The 24,099-nt window shown below is 36.9% G+C and overlaps 2 protein-coding genes across 2 annotated transcripts; one reads left to right on the top strand and one right to left on the bottom strand.

The window, feature by feature from the left end:
* The first annotated feature begins 2,963 nt into the window (after positions 1-2,963).
* LOC126971751 (uncharacterized) lies at positions 2,964-4,833 on the top strand. Its single transcript, XM_050818144.1, has one exon. The coding sequence runs from the start codon at positions 2,984-2,986 to the stop codon at positions 4,805-4,807; it is 1,824 nt and encodes a 607-aa protein (XP_050674101.1). The 5' UTR covers positions 2,964-2,983; the 3' UTR covers positions 4,808-4,833.
* Positions 4,834-6,941: 2,108 nt separating this feature from the next.
* Positions 6,942-16,927, bottom strand: LOC126971895 (rho guanine nucleotide exchange factor 17). Its single transcript, XM_050818411.1, has 7 exons — positions 16,906-16,927; positions 15,317-15,497; positions 13,000-13,067; positions 11,961-12,094; positions 10,965-11,142; positions 9,556-9,714; positions 6,942-7,932 (listed from the first exon to the last, which is right to left on the bottom strand). Exons 1-7 carry the CDS (start codon positions 16,910-16,912, stop codon positions 7,649-7,651), a joined length of 1,011 nt encoding a protein of 336 aa, XP_050674368.1. The 5' UTR covers positions 16,913-16,927; the 3' UTR covers positions 6,942-7,648.
* Positions 16,928-24,099: the final 7,172 nt, after the last annotated feature.

Raw genomic sequence — 24,099 nt, 5'->3', positions numbered from 1 at the left:
AATCGTTGATGCAACCAAGATCGACCAAGGTCGATAAACAGTTCTAGCACCGTGGAAAATTCATTCCACGATTGAAAAAGGTATATTTTGGCTCATCACCAGAAACTGCAGAAATCTACGGCACGCTACGCTCGGCTCATGCGTTGCGGCCAACGGTCTAAATTTGTTTTTCGGACCTACTAGTGAACAAATGCCGATTAGCTTAGATAACAATTAGTTGATTACACTCATGCATAACTAAAAAATAATGACAATACAATAAATACAAGACACAGACCAATCAGAGACGGCCTCATAAACTAATAACATCATCATTGTTTTACAATATCACTATGGTGTACCAGTCACATTACAATATCACTAAAACCAGGCCGTTAAATTGAAAGAATATGTCAATAACAATCTACCGTTAAATTATAATATAACTAGTGAAATTGTAATATAGTGAATTGACAATATATTAGTATATATATACAGTGAAGTGAGTTCTGCGAACGGATCTTGCTAATATCTAATATTCATACATTCAAATGCAATATGTTCACTTCTGCTTTGATCCTTGGGTCAACGGAAGAGTAGTTCAGTATAACTAACATCAATATATTCATATTCTAATTTGGTTTACACTGATATCGTATGGGCTTAATAGGGTTGGTAACGGCAATTTTAATGTGACATCCCCATATGGGACCGAGGGGGATCATTTTGGGGAAATGGAAGGAGGCGTATTTTGTAATAAATACATTCAAAATGCAAAATGACGAAAAATACCCGTTTTGGGCGAATATGGGCAGAAGGACCGAAGATACTCCTTTTTGGAGTAATCCAGGGCGACATATTTCTGAAGAAAGTGGATTAAGTAAAATAAAGATTATTATTTTTTTTGGGCAAATAGAGGTAACAAAAAAAAACTACTAAACTACCTTTAACCAGAATAGTCTAACCCCCTTATTCATAAAGGTCCGCTAACTTTCAACAGCCGCTAAGGAGTGTTTTTTCTCATTCTGACTTAGATCAATAGAAGAAGACAGAGTGAATATTAGCAATGCTTTAAGTTAGCAGACTATTATGAATAAGGAGGTTAGTCAAAAAATTTTAGACGGTTTAATATTAGTAATACAAGAAGATGATTCGTATTGAGGAAGTAGGTAGAGATAATATTTGATTTTTATAACCATATAGGACGAGACGTTCAGCTGATGGTGATTGATATGCCCTGCCCATGACGATGCAGTGCCGCTCAGGATTCTTGAAAAACCCAAAAATTCTGAGCGGCAGTACAATTGCGCTCGTGACCTTGAGACATAGGATGTTAAGCCTCATGTGTCCAGTAATTTTACTAGCTTCGGCGCACTTCAGACCCAAACACAATATTACTTACACATTACTAGCCGGCATCCTGTGTACTGATAAACTTGGTACCTGAAAAGTATTAGTGAGTTTTACACAGCTTTAGTCAGTTTTTAACAGCTTCCCAAAGTTAGGTGCAAGGGAAGCGATGACTAGTCCATGCGTCATGATCGTGAACCGGCGCTGCTTTTTATCTTTTATTTTCAAAGGGTCACTCAGGTTTTAATTACATATGCGATTAATTGACACACACTGCACTCGTTAATGAATTTATTTGAAGATTAATCACTACTTTTTTTACGTAGACAAGTAAGTCAAAACGTTAAAATGTTGGTGTATCACTTTATATGAGGACTTAAAAAGAGTGGCAATGAGTTTCGCCATTCCTTCTCATTAAAGCTCATCTTTTCCAAAGTGATGTTGACATTCGTAGTTTTCATTTCTGTGATGTTTGACTTCTAATGGTAACTTGATTTCCGCCGCATTTTTATGTTTTTTAAGATGTTTTCGTTACAACACGTGATTTAAAAAAATACAAAGTTGTTACTATACGTACCACCAGACGTATTAATTAAGAGAAAAACGGTTATAACGAGAATGAATCTTCGGTATACAAAGTCATTTCAGGTCTGGCATTCCACTACATCACATGACAGTTAGTGGTCACTTACCATAACGTTTCCGTTTTTCCTACATTAATTATCATTCACATCATTTAACAACACTTTCAGTAAATGGACTTAATTTATTAATAAAACTTTGTTAATATTGTCTTTTTACTCGAGTGGCTTGTGGGTGTCCTCTTCGCGTTCTACATGTCACATATAATAATACGTTTAGGAGGCTGTTGGGGCTACCGTGGCGTTTTAGTGCCTCTGGAATGTTTGCTGATGCATCTGTGGATGGTTTCCATGCCATAATGCGCAAAAAAGCGTAAAAAAAGTAACAGCATCTTAAAGATGATTGCTGCCAGAGCTGACTGTTCCTTCCAGAAACACTGGGTCCAGCTAGCTCTAGGTTTGTAAATATATATGACTAATAATACTAACATAGTTCGTAATTAAGAAATATTGTTACTAATTTACATTTATATATATGGAGATCTCTCTGAATTAAATAAATAAATTGTATGTAAGCAATAAAAATTATGTAGCTGCATTTCCTTTTCAAAACTGCATCTAATTCAATTGTTTTTTTTTTATTTATGAAGTATTCATTAATATAAATTAATTAGATCGTATTTAGTTCGCAGCACACAAAAAATTCGATACCATAAAGATTACATGCGTTTTAATACAATATAACTGAAATAAGAAATTGTGAAACTGTATTTCCCTTACCACGTCCAAACCAATAACAGAAAGCATTGTTTTAATTTAATAACGGTCACATAGTCCCAACACATTACTCGTTAAAAAGAAAACACAAAACACGGACCGACAGCCCTAGAGACCGCCGCCCACAACCCAGCTTCTATATAAAGCCAAACGCAAAAATCTCGACCTCAGAATAACTTCAGTACGCAACGAACCAACTTATAGTTTTTATCTACTATGTACTCTGTTATTTCAAGTATAAATTATTAAACATAAATATCAGATGAATATCGTCTTTGAAAAAGTGGAAGATAAAAATGCTCAAAAACATATGCATTTTCATAACAGTCCTTATCGTTTCTGATTTTAGTGTCTGTTTGAAACCAACAAAATTAGAAAACGGTCAATTTAGCAACAAGTCAAGAATAAAATCTGACACATCTGACAGGAATAAGAGATCTGTAAGTGTAAATTATATTTCTCGTTCTGTCTTTAATAAAGATGATTTAACCGAAAAAGATACAAGTGAGAGCGTGTCTTATAAAGACAAAGATCTGCCGAGTCCTAAAGAAAACAAAGAAAAATTTGTCAAGCTATGGAGCAACAGACTTAAAAAACTTGACGATGATGACGGTCCTTTTTGGGCAAACAGGGGTAGGAGAGAAGAAGGTCGGTCATTTCGAGGCTCAGCAACGTGGGAAAACCAAGAAAGAACAGTGAGACAAAATAAACATTATGAATTATTAATGAATCGAGGCGCAAGCGATGATCCGCCATTTTGGGGTAGTCGTGGTAGACGTGAGTCGGATGAGAGTAGAGCAAAGAAACAAAATGATGATGATGATAATTTTTGGAAAAATAGCATAAGCGAAGAAGATCCACCATTTTGGGCTAATAGAGGGCGAAGGTTATCTGGAACTAGCAAACATAGAAGTGAAGATGATAAGTATGATGCATTAACGAGAAACAGAGGCAGGCCAGAAGTTGTACCCTTTTGGGGAAATAGAGGCCAACGAATATCTATGGATAGTAAACATAAAAAACAGCTTGATGAGTATGAACCCAACTTAGCAAACAAGGTCACTACTGAAGAAGACGAGCCATTTTGGGGAAGTAGAGGTAGACGTTTATTTGAAAAAGATAGATTCAAAAAGCAAAGTGACGAAAAAGACCCTTTTTGGGCTAATAGAGGAAGAAGGACCGAAGATACGCCTTTTTGGGGTAATCGAGGCCGACGAATTACTGGAGATAATGGGTTGCGTAGACAAAATGAAGATGATGGTCCTTTTTGGGCAAATAGAGGTAAAAGAACAACTACCTTTAATCAGAATAGTCTAAGTCAGCAAGTTTTAGATGGTTTAATATTAGGGCCACAAGATGATGATTCGAATTGGGGAAGTAGAGATCTAGAAAATGATGATCCGCCATGGCCTATAACACAAAAAATCAATACGTGTAGCCAGATAGATAACATTTTCCAATGCAAACGAAAACGGAATACTGAAATATCGTTTTGGTCCAACAGAGGAAGAAATAGCAAATTTAAACATTATTTCAACTACCCAGTGAGAGCACGACTCAAATACACTCCAAATTTAAACAAAGAAGTCAATATAGGCTATCATGCAAAGCCTTCGGAGCAAAATACTTTAAATGATGATAGAATTTTCGCCGAAGAACCCCATTATATTCTAATAGAGAGAAGTAGTCGATCTTCATCCGAAGATGATCCTTACTATATTTCAAGAGGGAAAAAAATGACCGAGGCCAAAACCGCAAGAGGGCGTCGTGGGGCAATTGACGATATAGTAAAATCTGTAAGAAACGATCCGTTTTATATTGCTAGAGGTAAGAAGGACACAGATAACGTAGCCAAAATAAGGAATTTGTTAAATTATTCAGACAAGGATAAAGAAGTTATTTGTGGTGTAATAAATTCTTTTCTCAATAAAAGCAGTGAAGTCAAGAAGAGCGAGAATGATTCTGATAGAGAAAGGCGCACTATCCTGAAAAAACTAGCCGCTCAGCTGCAAATTGATCCGTATTTTGTCAGCAGAGGGAAAAAAGATTTTGATTCCAATGAAAAAAACTCAGATTTGTATGCATTAGTCAATATGTTTTATGAAATATGTTCTGCATAAAGCTTTTGGATATGTTAAAAAGAAACTACACACAGAAGATTGTATTATAGTTGTAAGAAAATAATAAAATTAATTTTGAGCATTTAAAGTGTATTTTATTTTTCACCGCCTTCAAAAAGGAGGAGTTTCTCAATTCGATTGCTATTTCAATTTCAATTTATTGCAATTCCTTGAATATAACATTTGGAGTTAATACTGTAATTATTATACAAGGCAGTATATTATGGATACCCAGTATATATGGTTTAGGTGTCGCAATTTGGTCTGAACAACAGACCGTAGTAGGGAGACCCATTGAATATACCGAATATCATACATAAATAAAATACCCATATTTATTTATGTATGTATAAGATTTATGATCCAATTTACGTGATTCTTCTTTAGCTTGATGCGGAAAATTTGCCATTTGGGTTCATACAATTTAAATATAGTTTGGCCCAGTAGTTTTCATTTTATGAACATTTTTGTTGATTAAATAATATTATTATCTGAGTCAAGTTATAGTGGATCTTAGACGACCATTCATTCAAAGCTAACAAACGTTCTTCACGGTATTTCATTTACTCACAAGAAGGTGAAATACAGTTTAGAATAGCATTTTTGGAGTAGATTCTTTTTTCCTTTCCCGTTTCTTGGGATAGCTCCATAAAAAATATTATTTAATTTATGACAGTTAAAACGAAATGTTATAATTTACCTGGAGTAATCTAAAAAAATCCTACTGTAGATTACAGAACAACCTATTACAGACACTAAAAAGTATAAAAAAAAATAAAGAACCACGTTTTGAAAGCCAACGGACTTCATAAACTAAAAATTATAATTAAGTTAATAATGATTTCATTTAAAACACCGCTGATACAAACCTAATAATAATAAAATACTATACCAATGGATAAATTTGAAGCCGGTACCAAGCCAAATGTAAATAGTACTTACAACTCGCCACGCGTGACTTCTAGACTCTTAAAGTCTCGAACAAAACAACCCAAGCAGGCAGACATCTATTTGCATTTACATTTACATATTAATGAGTTTTATTATGTTTAGGGCTTGACACCGACTTAAATCTATCAATAGGGTGCACATGCAAATAATAATATTTTATTAATATTAAAAGTATTAGCTTTGCATCAGAGGTATAAAAGGCATAAAAGGCATTTATTTTCTCAAAATTGATTCCTTTAGAATTCTTTTTGATGTCATTTCTAATAACTACTAGATACTACTACCGCTTCGGAAACAAATGGCGCTCTGAGAGAGAAGAAGCGGCGCAAGAAACTCTCCCAGCATTCTTTTTTTGTGCTCTTTTCAATAAAAATATACAATATTGTACAGTCATTTCTATCGCTATAAAATAATCACAATCTAGTCCCAGGCTGTGCGATCATTTAGATATTCAGCAGTGGAGTAATAGGATTTACGACAGAGCCATTTTTTTTATAAAACATTTAAATTTATTTATAGATAATGCCTGAACAGTGGCTGGGACTTTATCATAGAAGTGTATATATTTACCCTTAAAGCTATTATGTATCTTATGAAGCCTACTAGAATTAATTACAAGCATTCCCTTATTCTAGTGTTATAATAATGAAAATCACTATTAAGAGCAAAAAGGTGACGATTTTTGTGAATGTATATTAAATTTTCATAAATGTACTGAAAATGAATAGTCATAATTATATCTTTATTTTTTTCTTTGAGAGCTGTCTATAACATATATAGGTATTAAAGTAAATCATTTTTATTAATAAATTATATTATTCGATTAAATTTCGTAAGTGAGATGTAAGCGTAAGTGAGATGTAATGGTTGTATGTGTGTGACAGGGATAGGTAATAGGTCAACGAACTTAACTTTTTCTGCTTCAGCACCGTTCGGAGTAAGAGCGCTTTCGCACTCTTCCGATCCGAATCCTTGAAAACACGGTCCGAAGTAGTCGTGGAAAGAACTATTTCCGCACTAGATCCAGCTTCCGTCACCCGATCTTTTTCCGTCAACCGGTACAAATAGTTCTACTACTGCACTGGACGGTATTTTCACGGATACGGGTCGGATTCGGATCGGACGTAGTGGGAAAGCGCTCTAAGTATGTAGGTATCATGGTTGATATGATAAAAGAAAACAATTATTGAGTGCACTTTTTTATTATCATTCTAAATATTCCTACAATTTCGCATCTTTGACAATCAAGTTTGCTCTTCAAATCAATATCAATATTACAGTGTGGTATTTCAAATCGTTTCTATTATTCTTTGAGCAAAACCGAATCAATAACGTTACGGCATATTTCATGTGCATTGAGATCTTTCTTGAAACATTTAAGTATTTTTTAAAAGGCTAATAGGTAGGGTCTATTAAACTCTGCGCTCAAACAAAACTTTTGCAAATATTATCTACATGAAAAAGGGGATAGAATTCACATTTATCTATCAACATATTACAATTCATCTACACATTTAGACACGTAATTAAATCTATTTTAGAGTTTAAATCTATTAAATTTTGATATGAATAGACAGGTAATTCAACGACTCTAAACAACCACAAAATATATTGATCATTATAATCAATACTATGTTCACTTTAATACTGTTAGAATAATTTTGATATTTAGACACTGATATAAACGACATTTAATGTCCTAACTTACATTAATAATCTCAACATCAAACGGTCACGAGTAGAAAACAATTTTAATACATGAAAAACGTCAATGAATCAAAATAGTTGGAACATGACTTTATAAATAAGGCTCCCGACAAACGTATCTACGCGCAACTCAGCCGAGACATTATCGGCGAATACTTGATTCCTTAAAACCGGTCGGGTTCTTCAAACTCTCCAGATCAGCAGATGGTTGGTGGAATCCTCTCGACCTGCATCTTCAGACATGGTGGACGTCCTAAAGTCTTCGTAGCCATCTCCGCCAGATATAATTAAAGTTTCAACGTTGTTTTTCGGAGCTTCTGTTTGTTTCTGAAGTTTCTCCGCATTTGTGGATCGTCTGCTTAGCCCCTTTGTTTTTAGAGTTTGCGGTTTTGCCGTTGGCTTCTTTGGGACTGGATTTTCAACGATTGTCAGGAAACGGACGTGGCCTGTGTGCCCGTATGGAATACCTAGGAGAAAAAATTGCGTATTAATTAGTATTTAGGTCTCGGGTTCGATTCCCGGTAGGTGCAATCATTTATATGATGAATATGGATGTTTGTTTCCGAGTCATGGATGCTTATATGTATTTATGTATGTTTAAGTAAATATATTATATAAATATAGAGTTGTCTTGTGTCCATAGTACAGGCTATGCCTAGTTTAGGGCAAGATTACTCTGTTTCGATCGGAAGGGCGAAATTACTCGGCAATGAGACTTAACATCTTATGTCTCAAGGTGACGAGCGCAATTGTAGTGCCGCTCAGAATTTTTGGGGTTTTTCAAGAATCCTGAGCGGCACTGAATTGTAATTGGCAAGGCGTGTCAATTACCATCAGCTGAACGTTTTGCTCGTTTCGCCCCTTATTTTTCCTTATTTATTACACAACCACACTCAATAATTGTCTGAAGCAAAACTCTGCCTCCGCGTTTATTAGGCAGAGTTTTCGTTCAGTTGTGTTTCGCTAGAGAGCTAGCTAACACGTAAATTGACAAATTGAATTTGGTTACGTATTATCGGGCTGTAATATCGTCTTTAATCTAGTATATTCTACGAATATACGTATGTACTCATATCATAGGATACAAACTGTATTTCTAATATGTCTGTCAGGATCTATCTTCAATATGACGTCACTAAGATGGAAGCCAATCCCATTTTCAACGCGCGGGTTTAATACAGTGTAGTTGCAAAATACAAGTGATGGAACAATTGCGTAACTCAGCCGTCTCCTTGAAATTCATACCTACGTCTGGGCTTGGAACATACAAAATGATTGTCGACGCGGACGGCGCGGCACTCAACAGTTTTATCTCCCCAAGATTGCTTAGCGCCTCTGTAAATCGTGTGTATGTGTGTGTGCGTCGATTCGGGCGCTCTATAGTTAGGCCATTACAATCGTGCGAACTGAGTCGTAAATCATTTTTATCAGATCTCTCACTCACACTTATTGGCATATCGGAACTCTCGCTCGCACTGCTAGTGTTGTGTGCAACAAAGAAGGGATTTGTCGGATAGTCATTAGCAGGCCTAGTCATACCGCTCTTTAATTTTAACAAAGTTAAGTTGGAAAAAAATGCGTCCATGGTTCGCTTATGAAAGTCTAATGACAATTATAAAACAATTTTCACAAACACCTACATTTGACCTTATTGCATTAGTCATCCTACGTCCGAGCGGCATCCCTTTATTGATAACGAGTTATGCGGCATTGTCACATCCCTTTGACGTAATGTTTTATGACTCAGGTCGCACGTTTGAAATGGCCCAACTATAGAGCGCCCGAATCGACGCACACACACATACACACGATTTACAGAGGCGCTAAGCAATCTTAGGGAGATAAAACTGTTGAGTGCCGCGCCGACAATCATTTTGTATGTTCCAAGCCCCGTCGTAGGTATGAATTTCAAGGAGACGGCTGAGTTACGCAACTGTTCCATCACTTGTATTGTGCAACTACACTGTATTAAACCCGCGCGTTGAAAATGGGACTGGCTTCCATCTTAGTGACGTCATATTGAAGACAGGTCCTGAAGTTAAGGCACTGTTCTATTACTGTACTGTGGTAGTTGCAACTGGGTGTCTCACCAGTGAGCTGGGGCACGGTGAAGGTGTGACTCGAGTTATTTAGCGGCGCAGTAAGCAACACTCCTGCGCTGGTGCCGATCCAGAGAGTATCCCGATGAGCCAGCAGGGCTGTCACGCGTAGACACGCCGCTTTATGCTGGCGTATTATGTCGTCACAACCTAGTAAAAACAAAAACATAGATAAAGTACAATTAGAATACAGACATTTTTATTCCTCGTGCTATTTTAGGCTTCATCATTATTAGCCGTAAGACGTCAACTGCTGGATAAAGGCCTCCCCCAATGATTTCCATGACGATTAGTCCTGCGCTGCCCTCATCCAACGTATTCCGCCGATCTTGATGAGATCATCGGTCCATCTTGTGGGGGGCCTACCAACACTGCGTCTTTCGAGATTTATTTTAGATGTTCGGAAAGAAAAATATTGACATTAACCAACCAGTGAAAATATTATTATATCTACCGCATAACTAGTTAAACATAACTATTATCGGCCGTTTTCAATAACGTATCTCGTTACGGATACATTTCTCTCACCATTTAATGACAAGATCTTATCTATCCATAGTTATGTCCAATATAGTTATAGTCCAATGCTTTAAGTCGATAGGTTATTGAAATGTTAGTAAGCGTAAAAGGATGGATTTGTCTATCTATAGCAAGTTAAACTAAGGTTTTTGAAAGCGGCAGAAAATAAAAACAAATTCTAGGAATGTCAATTTTAGTTCGGTGGTCCAAATCCGGCTCATATCGATGCTCAGCAAATACCAAGCAAAACGGTTTATATTCGACGAGTATCTCGCTACCGACAGTGAGAAACATGCGGATGTGGAGTCAATAGAAGTTCGCGCCAAAAAACCGATAAAAATCGGAGATCAAGACCAAAACCTTCGAAGATTATGTGAATTCAAATATTTTTCTAAAAATCACTTATTTGAACGCCAAAAACTACCACCCATTCAAAATAGACTGCCTCAGACCTGAGAAGAACGGGCGCAAGAAACTCAGCGGGTTTTTTTCTTTATATGAATATGGATTACAATGTAATATCGTACAATAAACATTTATAATTAAAGATCCTGAGGGTGTCCGCTTCATTCCCAGTCTGTGGTATCATTAAGAATAACGTTTGTGCTATAGTAACCTATCCCAGACAAACGTTTTTTAATAATTCTATTAAATTTCAAAACATATTTGCTTTTTATGATTCTTGAGGATAAAGGTTATATTATCGGCCCCATAACAATATACCATAGGACATAATACTATATAAAGTATACTAGTCGCGCCGTATCTATGTCAGTTAATTGTCTAATTCGAATCGGTTCCACATTCGCATTTCTCGTATTTTGTTCGCGAGATTCTCGCGTGATTGTTGAACGGGCGTTAGAATAGTAAGCTACACTCACTGTGCAGCATCTTGGTGACTTGCGGCGTGATGTTGATCTCAGCCAGCTGCTCCCTGGTGCTGGTGTTGTAGCACCGGAGTTGAGCAGCGTTATGCAGCGATAGCCAAATTCGGTTGCCAGCAACCGCCATGTGACTTATGGGTTTCGTCTCCGAGCTTATTTGGAATGTTTCGTCCACCTGTAGGTGTTTTTAAAATTATTATATTTTAGCTGCAAATCTGTTAAAACAATAGCAATATCTGTTGGCGTGCGTTTTGTCACAGTACAGTAATAGAACAGATCTTTAAGTTCACACAAGAGCGTCTGACGCACGCACACATACACGATTTACACGGCCGCTAAGCAATCTTGGGAAGACAAATCAACTGAGTGTCACGCCGTATGCCGCCGAGACTGGTTTCTGTCCGCGTCTTCAGTCTTTTTATATGTACCAACCTATATGTATAACCAATATATTTCAAGGAGACCGCAACTCATTCATTATACAGCCATACTACTATTAATTCATTTTAGCCCCTGTACAATATAGAGTATTGACATATAATATCATTCTATGGTATAATAAGATTGGTATATTAAAAATATTGACGACACGGACGGCGTGCTAATTTAACTCGGACAGACACCAGTCTCGGTGGCTGGTGTACAGCGTGGATTCAGTATTGTGCTTACTACCTATCTATTACTTTATTGTGCCAATTCTGCAATATCAGAGGTGACTTGCAGATAATTGATCCCGTGAAATCTGTTTACTCCCAAAACAATAACTGCTAAAATTCGTAACTATGGGCCTTCCAAAAATTACGTCACACGTTAAGGTAAGACAGGTGGTCCACGTAGTGTGACATTGTGTGACAAAGGGCGGGGAGATGTCACAAATTTTGTAACATCACATATTTTTAATGGGGGAGGGGTCACAGAAGCATGAAATTCGAGTGACGTAATTTATAGACATTATAAAACCTTTTGGCAATTATTAGCAAGTTAGTGACTGACCTGCAGGGTGTGTGGGTCAATGATCTTGATGGAGGAGTGAGTGGCACACCAGAGCCGACCTTCAGACAACAGCATAGAGCTAACTGCGCCATGGGTTCCTACTGCTATCGTTGTCAACTCTGCCCACGATCCATCTGAAGATGAAACATTAATTGATTATTCATTTATTTTATATGGAATCATCATCATATTAGCCAGAAGACGTCCACTGCTGGAAAAAGGCCTCCCCCAAAGATCTCCACGACGATTGGTCCTACGCTGCCCTCATCCTACGTATTCCCGCGACATTGATCAGGTCATCAATCCATCCTGTAAGGGCCTACCAAAACTACTTTTTCCAATACGTGGTCTCCATTAGAGGACTTTGCTATGCGCAATGCCCACTGCCAAATGGGAAGGGAAATGAACCTACTCATGAATTAGAAAATATGATCTGAATCATACTGCACTTTTTTGCGAGCTATTCTGGCGTAAGCCGCAAAACCCGTTGCAGTTACAGGTATATAATGTGTAATGGAAATATTTATGTTAAGAAGTCCTACAAAAAATCCAGCGACATCATATATCTTCATTGTTTTCGTATGTGTAAGCCACTATCGCCAAAATAGTGCACAATAAATACAAAAATAATTTATTTCTTACGCGCACTTGGCAGTAACAAACTAATCCTTATATAAAAATAAATACTTTTATTGCATCTGGTATTTAAATTAGATAAACTTTGTGTTTTACAATACATAATTTTCAGAAATATTTGTATAGTTATGACGATGACGATAAACAACCGAGTGCGCGATATTATGGTGCGCTCCGGTGGCGTGCTTACTACTGAATAGATTTAATTCAAAATTTGCATAACAAGAGATTGATACAACATATAGGCTACATATTTTCACGCTAGATGCAGGCATATACCTATATATTTTTGCCACTTTAAAGCGTTAACGCGTATGACGTTGCGGGCAGCAGCTAGAAAGGTAATATTTTTTGATGTCGTTTTAAAAGTTTATTATAGTTTTATATAGTAAAACTTACATACCAATGTCTCTACAGTACACCACCAGATCACCGTTTCCCAGCGCCACAAACACCTTGCCCTCCATGTATCTGTTAAATAATAAACGTTAAATTAATTCAAATGAAAAACAAAACAGGTTTTTAATCACTTATTGAACCACCCATTTGAAAATTTATGAGAAGGCTTTTTTTTTATTTTCCATAAAATTCTTGACATAATATTATTTCTTACATTAAAATTTATTGTAAAACAGTTTTAAATATTGTAATGATGCAATATGTTGTCGTCAGCATTTGCTCCTATATAACTGACTTTTTTCTGATAGTTTAGATAAGATATGTTTTAACTTTATCTGTAGAAGTTCATTCATACGTATATGCAACGCCGCCGGAATGTTTCTGACGAACTTTTAAAAGGTGATTGTAAGTCTAACGATCTTATTTATAAGGATTTATCGTAGGCCTAAAACATCGCTAATAAACGCTTGTTAAAAATGGTATTCATAATCACATATTACGGCTAAAACGCTCATTTTCTCTTCGATAAAGCTGATGTGGCTTATAATAATTAGAACCCTTCTAAACCTATTTTAAGCCCACTATAGCAAAAAATAAGGCCGACATCGATCAGCTGCTTCGCTTGACGTTTGTTTTTCGATGTCAGTCAGTTCATAACTGTTTTTTTTTATTTATTTAGTGGCACGGGTTCATAGCTGTAACAAGTTATCATTACCCATCCACAGCGCTACTCAACACTTTGATTTTGAGAAGTTTGAACTTATTTCGACATCTAATTTTGACAACTGACAATCCATAATATGATAAGCTTTTTTGAAATTTTTTGAAAAGCTGTCTGTTTCTATATGCAGGCCCTCGTCAAATCAGTTAAAATCATGTTTTTTGTACGAAATGGCAACATTGCGTACTATAGAGACGTATTAGTTAATGGAGGTTTATCAAACTATTATGAATAAATAATTTTATCGAACGTTCGATAGGCTTAAAATACGTTTTAACTATTACAGGTTTATACCTTCGGGCAGCGTTTTATTATGAATAAGGCGGTAATTGTTTATTGTGCGTCAGTGTTAGTTACACAGTGCAGTGACCGGTGACGCAACGCTTTGAGGGCGGAGCGTAACGGCGGTGCTTCTGTCTATCTCCTTAAATATTGTCTCACAAGTCATGATGTATACCGTAACGCTCAATACTGAGCTGAATAAGCAGACCTGTCGGCGCTCGCGCTTACGCTTAACGAACAAGACGTAGTCACACAGTGCGGTGACCGGTGTCGCGACAGTCAGCGGATTGAGGGCACGGGACAAAGTGCTCTTTGTGCACTCGTGCCAATGCAATATGATTGAATCAACGTTCTGTGTGTCGGGAATGTATCCGCATTTTGTTTATTTACTGAAAAATTTAAAAAAAATGTCTTACTTTATTACATTTTTGTACTCTCCTTAAATATTGTCTCACAAGTCATGCTGTATACAGTATTGAGCTGAACAAGCAGACCTGTCGGCGCTCGCGCTTACACTTAACTCACAAGACGTTAGTCACACACAGCGGTGACCGGTGTTGCGACATTCAGCGGATTTAGGGCGGGGGCTAATGGGTGTGCTTATTTGATGCGCGTGAGCCAACGTAATATGATTGAACAGCGTTATGCGTTTCGGGAATGTAACCACATCTCAATTTTTTAATGGAATATATGTTCAAAAATGCCTTACATTATTAAAATTTTGTACTTTCGTTAAATATTGTCTCACAAGTCATGCTGTATACCGAAACACCAGTATTGAGCTGATCAAGCAGTCCTGTCGGCGCTCCCGATTACGACGTTAGTCACATACAGCGGTGACCGGTGTCGCGAAAGTCAGCGGATTGAGGGCGGGGATAACGAGGGTGCATGTTTGATGCGCGTGAGCCAACGTAATATGATTGAACAGCGTTGTGCGTGTCGGGAATTTATCCACATCTCAATTTTTTAATGGAATATATGTTCAAAAATGCCTTACATTATTAAAATTTTGTACTTTCGTTAAATATTGTCTCACGAGTCATGCTGTTTACCGCACCAACAGTATTGAGCTGATCAAGTACCTAGTCCTGTCGGCGCTCGCGCTTACACCTAACGAACAAGACGTTAGTCACACACAGCGGTGACCGGTGTCGCGACAGTCAGCGGATTGAGGGCGGGGATAACGAGGGTGCTTGTTTGATGCGTGTGAGCCAACGTAATATGATTGAACAGCGTTGCGCGTGTCGTGACTGTATCCATACCTTAAATATTATCTCTCAATTCATGCTTAACGGTTACACCAGTGTAAATAACTCACACGATGGAGTGAACGCCAAAGTTATGTTGCAGCTTGACTTTGTTTTTCTTAATCCGGATGTTATCGAGGCAGTTGTACACGTGTATACAGCCATCTTCAGTGCCAAGCCACATGGTGGGCTGATTGGCTGTTGTGCTACTGTCTTCTGATGATTGGCGGGACGCTGGAGAAGAAAGGGTGCCTGAAAAAAGCAAAAAAAAACGTAAAAACATCCATTCATTACACACAAACTGTGTTATTAACAAACGCGAAGTAAGGTTTTTCTTATGACAATAAGGGACGAGACAAACAGAACGTTCGCTTATGCTCATTGATACGCCCTGCCCATTACAATGCAGTGCCGCTCAGGATTATTGAAATACCCAAAAATTCTGAGGAGCACTACAACTGCGCTCGTCACCTTGAGACATAAGATGTTAAGTCTCATTTGCCCAGTAATTTCACTAGCTACGGCGCCCTTCAGACCGAAAGACAGTAATGCTTACATATTACTGCTTCACGGCAGAAATAGGAGCCGTAGTGGTACCCATAATCTAGTCGGCATTCTTTGCAAAGGAGCCGCCCACTGGTATAGGTTATTACAAATTTAATTTCTTTGTCTTCTAACCTTTGTCACTACAGAATTACATGATAGGGAGAAGTAATTTCAAAGTTAGAGTAACTTTTCATTGCGTTTATTAATAAGACAAATAGTTTAACATAAGTTTTAACCGAATTCAAAAAAGGAGGAGGGTCTCAATTCGACATTCTTAATGTTTGTTACCTTGCAACTGGGTGAACCGATTTAGATTATTATTCATGCAAACATACGTAAACGGAAATAAAATTATAATTTTCATCACTACGCTGTCTAAATAATGAAAATAATAGTTGCATAGTAAAAATTTTCATAGATAATTTAATAAATTACACAATAGCTCTATCTATTAAAAAGGTGTGTGTGTACTTATGTATGCACGCAAGAAGTTATACTTCTTTGGCGTAACAAAGCAAAAATCCTTAAAGTTATTTATTCCTCCTGCTATTCTACTTTTGTAAAAAGAACAATATTGGAAAAATCTTGCAAAGATGGCTTTGACGATTAATTATTAAATAATGAATATGGCTGCATGGGCTTGAATACTTTGCCTGTCCTAATAATGGACGAAGTAACCAAAACAAAACGAATGTCGCAAACTCGAAAGGAAATCAGAAATTCTAGGAACTAACTTCAACCTGTTACTTTTGTGTTGATGTGCGCGCATCTTAAACTGTCACTCTCATCATTTTTTCACGACGCGCCTAAAGGAGTATAACTTCAAAATATCGCATCAAAATTTGTTGCGTAGTTTTAAAGATTTAAGCAAACATAGGGACAGGCAGCGGGAAGCGACTTTGTTTTATACTATGTAGTGAGTAGAAGGGATTTCTAAAACTATATAAAATAAAAAAATAAAGGCGTTGTGCTTATGTGGCATGAGGAAAGATAAAAGTAACTCTTGCTTATAACTTTTAATTATATACCTGACGATTACCTGAAATTATAAATTTATATATTTTGCAATGCAAATAACATATCAAGCTTGTTAGAAATAAAAACAATACCATACCAGCCATTATCCTCCCTGGTACTGGTGCATGAAAGGAAGTGTTAGGATGTTAGTAAATATTTGAATGGAATAAGACTGAAAAAAGATTTTTGAGCTGTCATCTATCTGTCATCATATAATTTAAATCTTTCATAATTATTATGAATGTGATATATACAAATTAAACACGCTTGCTTCTACACGAATTTAAATATAAGCAATGTCTAAAGATTGTTTAATGCAAACCAACACAAAGACACAGATTAGTAATATAACTTAAAAAAAAGTATTTTTTTAAGTTATATTACTCAACTCACCAGAAGAGATGCCCATAGCCTGCTTATCAACTGCAGGGTTGGAGTTTGACTTCATCACCGGATGTACTGGCATTTGGCCGGTGTGCGGCGTTGACAGACTCTTGCTGTGGTTGGGGGTCAGGGTCCTGTTGATGGTGGTGAGACGCAGGCTGCCCGACTCCTGGCTACGCTCCGAGAGCGCATCTTGGTTCTCGCTGGATGAACCGTCGTCTTCCTCATCGCTTGATGATGAACTGTTTTTGAAAATTATTGTAAATATTTAGGTCGCTATACACCTACGAGTTCGTAACGGCTACAGCGTAGCGTGGTAAATAGGTATCAATGCCTACGCGGAGCTAGTAGATTAATTACAGGTTGTTCTGAAATAATATCTATCTTCTATATACACCCACCCACAATTTCTATGAGAGAATTTATTGACGCACGGTTTGACAGTTCTGCTGTGAAACAATTTCATCACGACAGCAGGGTGCATATTATACGAAGTAATTCTTGATGTTATGATATATTATTGACAAATTCATAAAAAAACAGTATTTTATTTATTATGCACAGAACAACGTCTGTCGAGTCAGCTAGTAATATTATATAAAATTGATAAAATGAAAAAAGTGAATGCAATTCTAGCGTCACGCTGTATGTAAACATCGTAACAGATATGATATAGTTAATAGTACTTGTAAATTATGTACCTGTCGAGGCGTATATTTTTGCAGCTATCATCAGGATCCGATATGCTGATCCCTGGCTTGTTGGCGCCGGTATTCAGCGCCGATGGCCTGGAATTAGTTAAATAATGTAAAATTTCTCTATAAACACAGATAATTAAACTTACTATCTAATCTGGATTGTAAGATTAGGATCCAGCGAACTTCCAATATATCCATAATTTCTTATGGTAATAATAAATAAAAAAATTGATGTGATCTTAAGAGCTCAGCCGTAGCGTACCGCGATATTTATATGCCTGTTATTACACCGACACCTGAACACCTGTACACCAGAATAACAGTACAGCTGTTGTAAAAGCGTCTTTATCTTGATGCAGAACTAGAAATGGTTAACACTAAGATCATTTACACGTGTAGAAGGACTGTCACAGCTGTGAAAATGTCGAAAAAAATTGAGGTTGACTGTTAACCTCTACTTTGAGCAATGCACGCACACTAACACAAAGTGATATACAAATCGCGATAGTAAGACGTAGACGTAACGCACACTAACGTAATAAACCTAGCCTGTTTAGATCGTTCTTAGGGCCATAAACCCAAATATAACACACACTTGCATAACTATTTTACACACTAGTGTATAATAGATGTATCCCTACATAATTATCTTAGTACCCTACTGCAAATTATACTTATGAGAGTAAACAGAGCATTTTCAATTTAACCGGGTAATACAGTTTTTTTTTGTAACACCAAAGAGGTTTAATGCCTTAAAAATCCATTTCCATTTTTGGAATAAGTAAATTATCTAACACGAAATGAAGACGAAAAGCATTTATTAATATCAAATTATTTATACATCCCAATCATTTGTTATTAAAAATATTTATTCTATCTCTAAAATAATAATTGTGACATAAAAAACTTGCGCGCCATAATTTTCTTATTGGAACGAAGTTCCTTACGGCAGCCTTGGAGGAGATAGGGATTTTGCTGCGGGACCGAACTTAAAACAATGTGAACCGTAAGAAAAAGTCCGTGGAATAAAACCGTTAAATAAGACGTGCGCGACTAAAAATTAATTATTACATATGTATCATATTTTAGTTACCACAAGCCAATAGTTTCAGCAATAGAATTTAATGACTGATTAATAAGAATTACTTATAATAATAATAAACTTTTTTGTAATTATTTCTATTTCTATGTAATTTTATGTTGTCAAACAAAAATAAAGAGACATATTTTGTTATTTTAATTGATAATTTGGATTACGATTTTATTTTTATTTTACGTAATTTATTATTCACTAAAATACTGAATTTCCTAAATACTTGCCTGTACTTAAATAAAAACTAATCTGCAAAATTTAAGAGAAAAATCAAGAAAACCTACATAAAATTTAACTACATAGTTTTTTTTTTACAAATTGTGTCGATTCTACATTAGCCGAAGGAACTTCGTGCCTACCTGGTGTCCACCACATCTTTTTTTTGTTTGTATAGCATTTATTGCTGTGTACTAGTGTTTGTTTCTTCCTTGTAAGTGAGTAACTTGCTCGCTAGACACTCGGCTGATTTACGCACTCGCCTACGGCTCGGGCTGCAACCCACAGCCTCATTACGTCATTGTATAATGAGCAAATTAGCTCACTTGTGCCATACTATACTACTATTTATGTATTATTGAAGTGAAACTTCTTTATCGACGTATGAGACAAATTTTACAGCGAATCGTCACGATTTTCGGTTACGCGCCATTTTGTTCTTGTTTTAAGTGCAACAGTACTATTTATTTATTTGTATGGATCTCCAACAGTTGTATCTATTAACTTACATCTAACACATGCCTTATAACTAAACATTTGTATGTACTACCAATTATAGGAGAACACATAATTCCATAACAATTACAGTGACTCTAATTTGCATTTAAGGTGACTAAAAACTACTTAAGTATCTTAATAATAAGTTATATAATGAGTATTAGTTGGAAGAATATGGTTTTCTGAACAATAACAAATGTTGAATATAATAGAAAGTTAAACACTAATTAATTGACCAGAGCGTGGCTAAATATTTTCACAAAAAGTGGGAGCCTTCAACATTTGTTGTATACGCGTGACATACGGGCTGTAGTATACAGTACTGACTGACAACTGACAATTCTGTCATTTAAAGTTTAATAAATACATTTTTGAAGTGAAACTTCTACTGTACATACTAAATGCTACAATAGATTACTTGAATAGAACTAGATAGTGAAAATGGGTAAAAAATAATATCTACGAGATTCAAAGTCATAATAATTATTTCAATGGATTTATACATCTCCTATGGTATATAACCGCCCGTGTGGAGCAACCGCCCTCAGGATATTAAATAATAAGTTTAACTGTACAATATTACTTTGTAAGCATATTTTTTGATAAAAAAAAATCCCGCTGAGTTTGTTGCGCCCATTCTTCTCAGGCCTGAGGCATTCATTTTGGAATGGGTGGTAGTTTTGTGACTATAATTAAATAATAATAATAAAAATATTTGAATATTTTGAACATTTACTGCAGATACTTCTTGATTGTAAGTTTCACTTCTTACGTGTGTACACTATTACAAACACCTTTTTTATATACAGTTGCGCTTATAGTGAAGTAACAAAACTACGTACGGTATGTCGAGTACGCGGGTAGCGGGCGCTGGGGGCACGCATGACACACACAGAATGCGTGCGTTGCAGACGCCATTGCATGACGTCACCTGCGGCTTGCCCGACAACGTAAGCACGCACACTTGACCAACGTACCCGTCGCTATTGCACACCTGGAAACACGCATTTCATTCATGTTATAATAGAAGTTACCTGGGTAGGGTAGTAATGTTTACTACACGGCTAAGTCGATTTAGTCTTTTTTGGGCCGATGTATATGCTTTTACAACAAGATCACAGAAAAAAATCAAAACAAATGTATAAAAAATTCAAAAGAATTGTAAAAAAAACGTCTGTGGTAAAGGTTCTTATTCTGTAGCCGTTCTCAACTTCTAAGGTGTAGGCCTCCTTAAGCTTATGCCATCTTTTCCGGTGATGAGTAGTTTCCAACCACTTTGTTCCCGCCAGTTTTTTGATATCGTCGTACCAACGCATCTGCGGTCTTCCTCTTGGGCGTTTCTCAGCCCACGGTCTCCATTCTATCACTGCCTTGCAGCACGAGCCATGCTTGCGGGCGACATGGCCAGCCCACTCCCATTTCAATTTCGCAACATGGTTGGTTGGTAGTAAAGGTTACTGTAACTTAAATGACTTTCTTAATGATACCACAGATTGGGAATGGAGCGACCGAACTCAGGCTATTAAATTATAAATTTTACTGTACGATATAACGTTGTAACCATATTTTTATGATAAGTAAAAAAAGAGAAGCCCGCTGAGTTGCGCCCGTTCTTCTCAGGTCTGAGGCATACCTTTTGGAATGGGTGGTAGTTTTTAATTTACAATAAGTGATATCATATCCTATTTTGAATAAAAATATTTGAATTCAATTTAGCTGACTTTTATTTAGTGTATTAAGTTTTTTTAGTTAAACATCAAAATATTTAAAGGGCACATCAAAATCTACAAAAAAAAATATCCTTACCCAAACATCTGGTGACTGTCCCTTCGGCGGTAAAGTTGGGGCCGCACAGGTAAACTGCAGACCAGCTCTGGTCTTGCGTATTGGAACTGGTGACAGAAATTCTGGTGCGGTACGCTCTTGACCGTACACACCTGAAAAAAGTCACACAAATAACTCCTAAGAATTGCTAATGTGAGCGGCCGCCATGTTAGTGACGTAAGGATAGGGCGGCGTTTGATAAAATCAGTACCGTTAGCAAAACTGTTGAACGCTGTTAATAATAATTATAAATGAATTTATGTTATTAGTCTATGTTTTTGTATCATCATCACCAGCCTGAAGACGTCCACTGCTTAACAAAAGCCTCCCCCAAAGGTCTCTATGACGATCGGTTCTGCGCTGCCCTCGTCCAACGTATTCTATGACCAGATCGTCGGTCCATCTTTTGAGGGGCCTACCGACACTGCCATTCGAGGACTTTACTACCCTAACGGCCATCTGTCCGTCGAGCTTTGTGGCACTGCCACTTCAGTTTCGCAATAATATGGGCTATGTCGGTGACTATGGTTCTCCAACGGCTATCCAGATTTCTGATTCGAACAGATCCCTCCCTCTCTGTCATAGTTTATTAGTAAATGAATATTAAAAATATTTAATTCTAAAATTATTAGTAAAATTTCACATCCAGTGATATAATATGTATATGGCTGGTATGAGCGGAGTTGAAGAATTACTATAATAATGTTTATGGGAGTTAAGTTTTAATCATTTAAGTAATTAAAAAATACCTATGATAGGTTGAGCCGTTTACTCTCACCACGGAGTCCCGGTACGATTCTCGCCCGCCACGTTTCAATTAATTTTCGGCTTTCGACTTCATTATGTAAGTTTATTAGACGCTTTATAAGTTCGGCAATGCTCCTGTGATTCCTCTGGTGTTACAAGAGTATGCTGCGGTGATCACTTACAATCAGGTGAACCCTATACTCGTTTGTTCTCCTCTTTCATAAAAAAGGTGATAATATCGGGTTATTTTTATGTAAATATGATAATATTACAAATCATTTGACGACCCATACGCTAAGCTAGAGGTCCCGGGTTCGAATCCCGGTAGGTGCTGATATATATATTTATTTATTTATTATTATTTTATATATGAAGAATATGGATGTTTGTTTCCGAGTCATAGACGTTTATATGTATTTGGTATGTTTAAGTGAGAATATTGTATTTAATATATCGTTGTCTTGTACCCATAGTACAGGCTATGCCTAGTTTGGGGCAAGATAATTTGTGTAAAAGTGTGTCAATATTATTATTATGAGTTCTGATTGACGTTCGAAGTTCTTTTAAATGAGATAGTTCGTCGCTTTTTGTGCGTAGCCGTTAGATGTCGCTACTTTTCCGTCACGTAACTTCGTCGTCAGTGCTCCCAGTGATACTATCTGGAACTAATTAAACGAGCACAACGGAAGCCGCCATATTTGTTCTCATTGTTCCGTCGTTTTTTAAAACAAACTCTGGTCGCAAGATTGTTTAAAAATACATTTTTGAAAAAATTATAAAATTATAATAATAAATACTTTAAAACTTTCGAGATCAAATTAGAATGTTAAAATTTCGGTTTTTATTCTATTTTTAATCCGTTACGTGAAAAATTAACGACCGTGCTAAAATGACTGTGTCTTGTGAGCGTGATTCCGGCTTCGTCCTACAAGAAGAGAAAGCATGTGCGGGTGGAACCCAAGCGCGGCATGCCACGGGGTCCACATCACGGACCACCACGCGGTCGAGCTCCACGAGGTCGTCGTGGAGCAGCAGGTCCAGCGAGGACGACGAGCCACCGTCCAATCGGCGCGGGTGTGGCGAGAAATGGACCGCAGGTTTGAGTTGTTGTCTCAACAATTGGTGAGTCATGTTAATAATATATTTTGTGCTAATTAAGCTAATACACAGTCAAATACTGACTCCGGCTCTAATGGCGGGCCCGTTTGCTTTGAACGACTCCTTTTTAAACTCATCTGCTTTGGTGGCTGATAATGTGGAATTAATGTTTCAATTAAGGAGCCGTCAGGGTTGATGAGTTAGCTTCATTCATTGATAAGATTTTATACTCCCGACTGGAACTCTATGCGATACGCTGACACTCAAAAGAAAAATGCCGCTTTTGCGGCGTTTATGGAGCTTAAGGTAAATCAGGAGTTGAGACGTTTAGAGGATCCTCTCGCTTCGATAATGTGGTTTCAAATGGAACGAAACTTTGCAGCCTTTTCGAATGCAAATTTTTAAACACAAAATGAATACGTTAATACAGCTTTGCGTACGCTTATTGAAGAGACCATATTAACAGGAACAGACGCAAATAACTCTCGAGGGTTTTCGGGCGGCTAAAGTTTTATCGAGAGATTTGGGCAAAATTACAGCCACCCAAATCAATTCTCAAATTGATCACCTCAGCCCGTATTCCTTTCAATTAGTTACCACCATTAATCCTCCCAACACCAGATATTACGAAAAAAATTCAAACTCCAAGTTCTCAAGAAATGTCAAAATGTCAAATCGAAAATCAGATTCTCGAGCATGCACCAGTAACACCTTTATTCATATCCCCATTATT

The sequence above is a fragment of the Leptidea sinapis genome, chromosome 2, assembly GCF_905404315.1.
Source record: "Leptidea sinapis chromosome 2, ilLepSina1.1, whole genome shotgun sequence".
NCBI lineage: Eukaryota > Metazoa > Arthropoda > Insecta > Lepidoptera > Pieridae > Leptidea > Leptidea sinapis.
The sequence above is the reverse complement of the archived record's forward strand: the minus strand, read 5'-3'. Positions and strand labels throughout refer to the sequence as shown.

What these genes read in the sequence shown, in the direction of transcription:
- LOC126971895 (XM_050818411.1), bottom strand. An exon ending in GGTGTACTGTAGAGACATTG is followed by an intron (nt 12,095 to 12,999) that starts GTATGTAAGTTT and finishes TTTCATCTTCAG; the next exon opens with ATGGATCGTGGGCAGAGTTG. An exon ending in CACCGTGCCCCAGCTCACTG is followed by an intron (nt 7,933 to 9,555) that starts GTGAGACACCCA and finishes TTTTTCTCCTAG; the next exon opens with GTATTCCATACGGGCACACA.
- LOC126971751 (XM_050818144.1), top strand. Translation starts at nt 2,984, where the DNA reads ATGCTCAAAAACATATGCATTTTCATAACAGTCCTTATCGTTTCTGAT.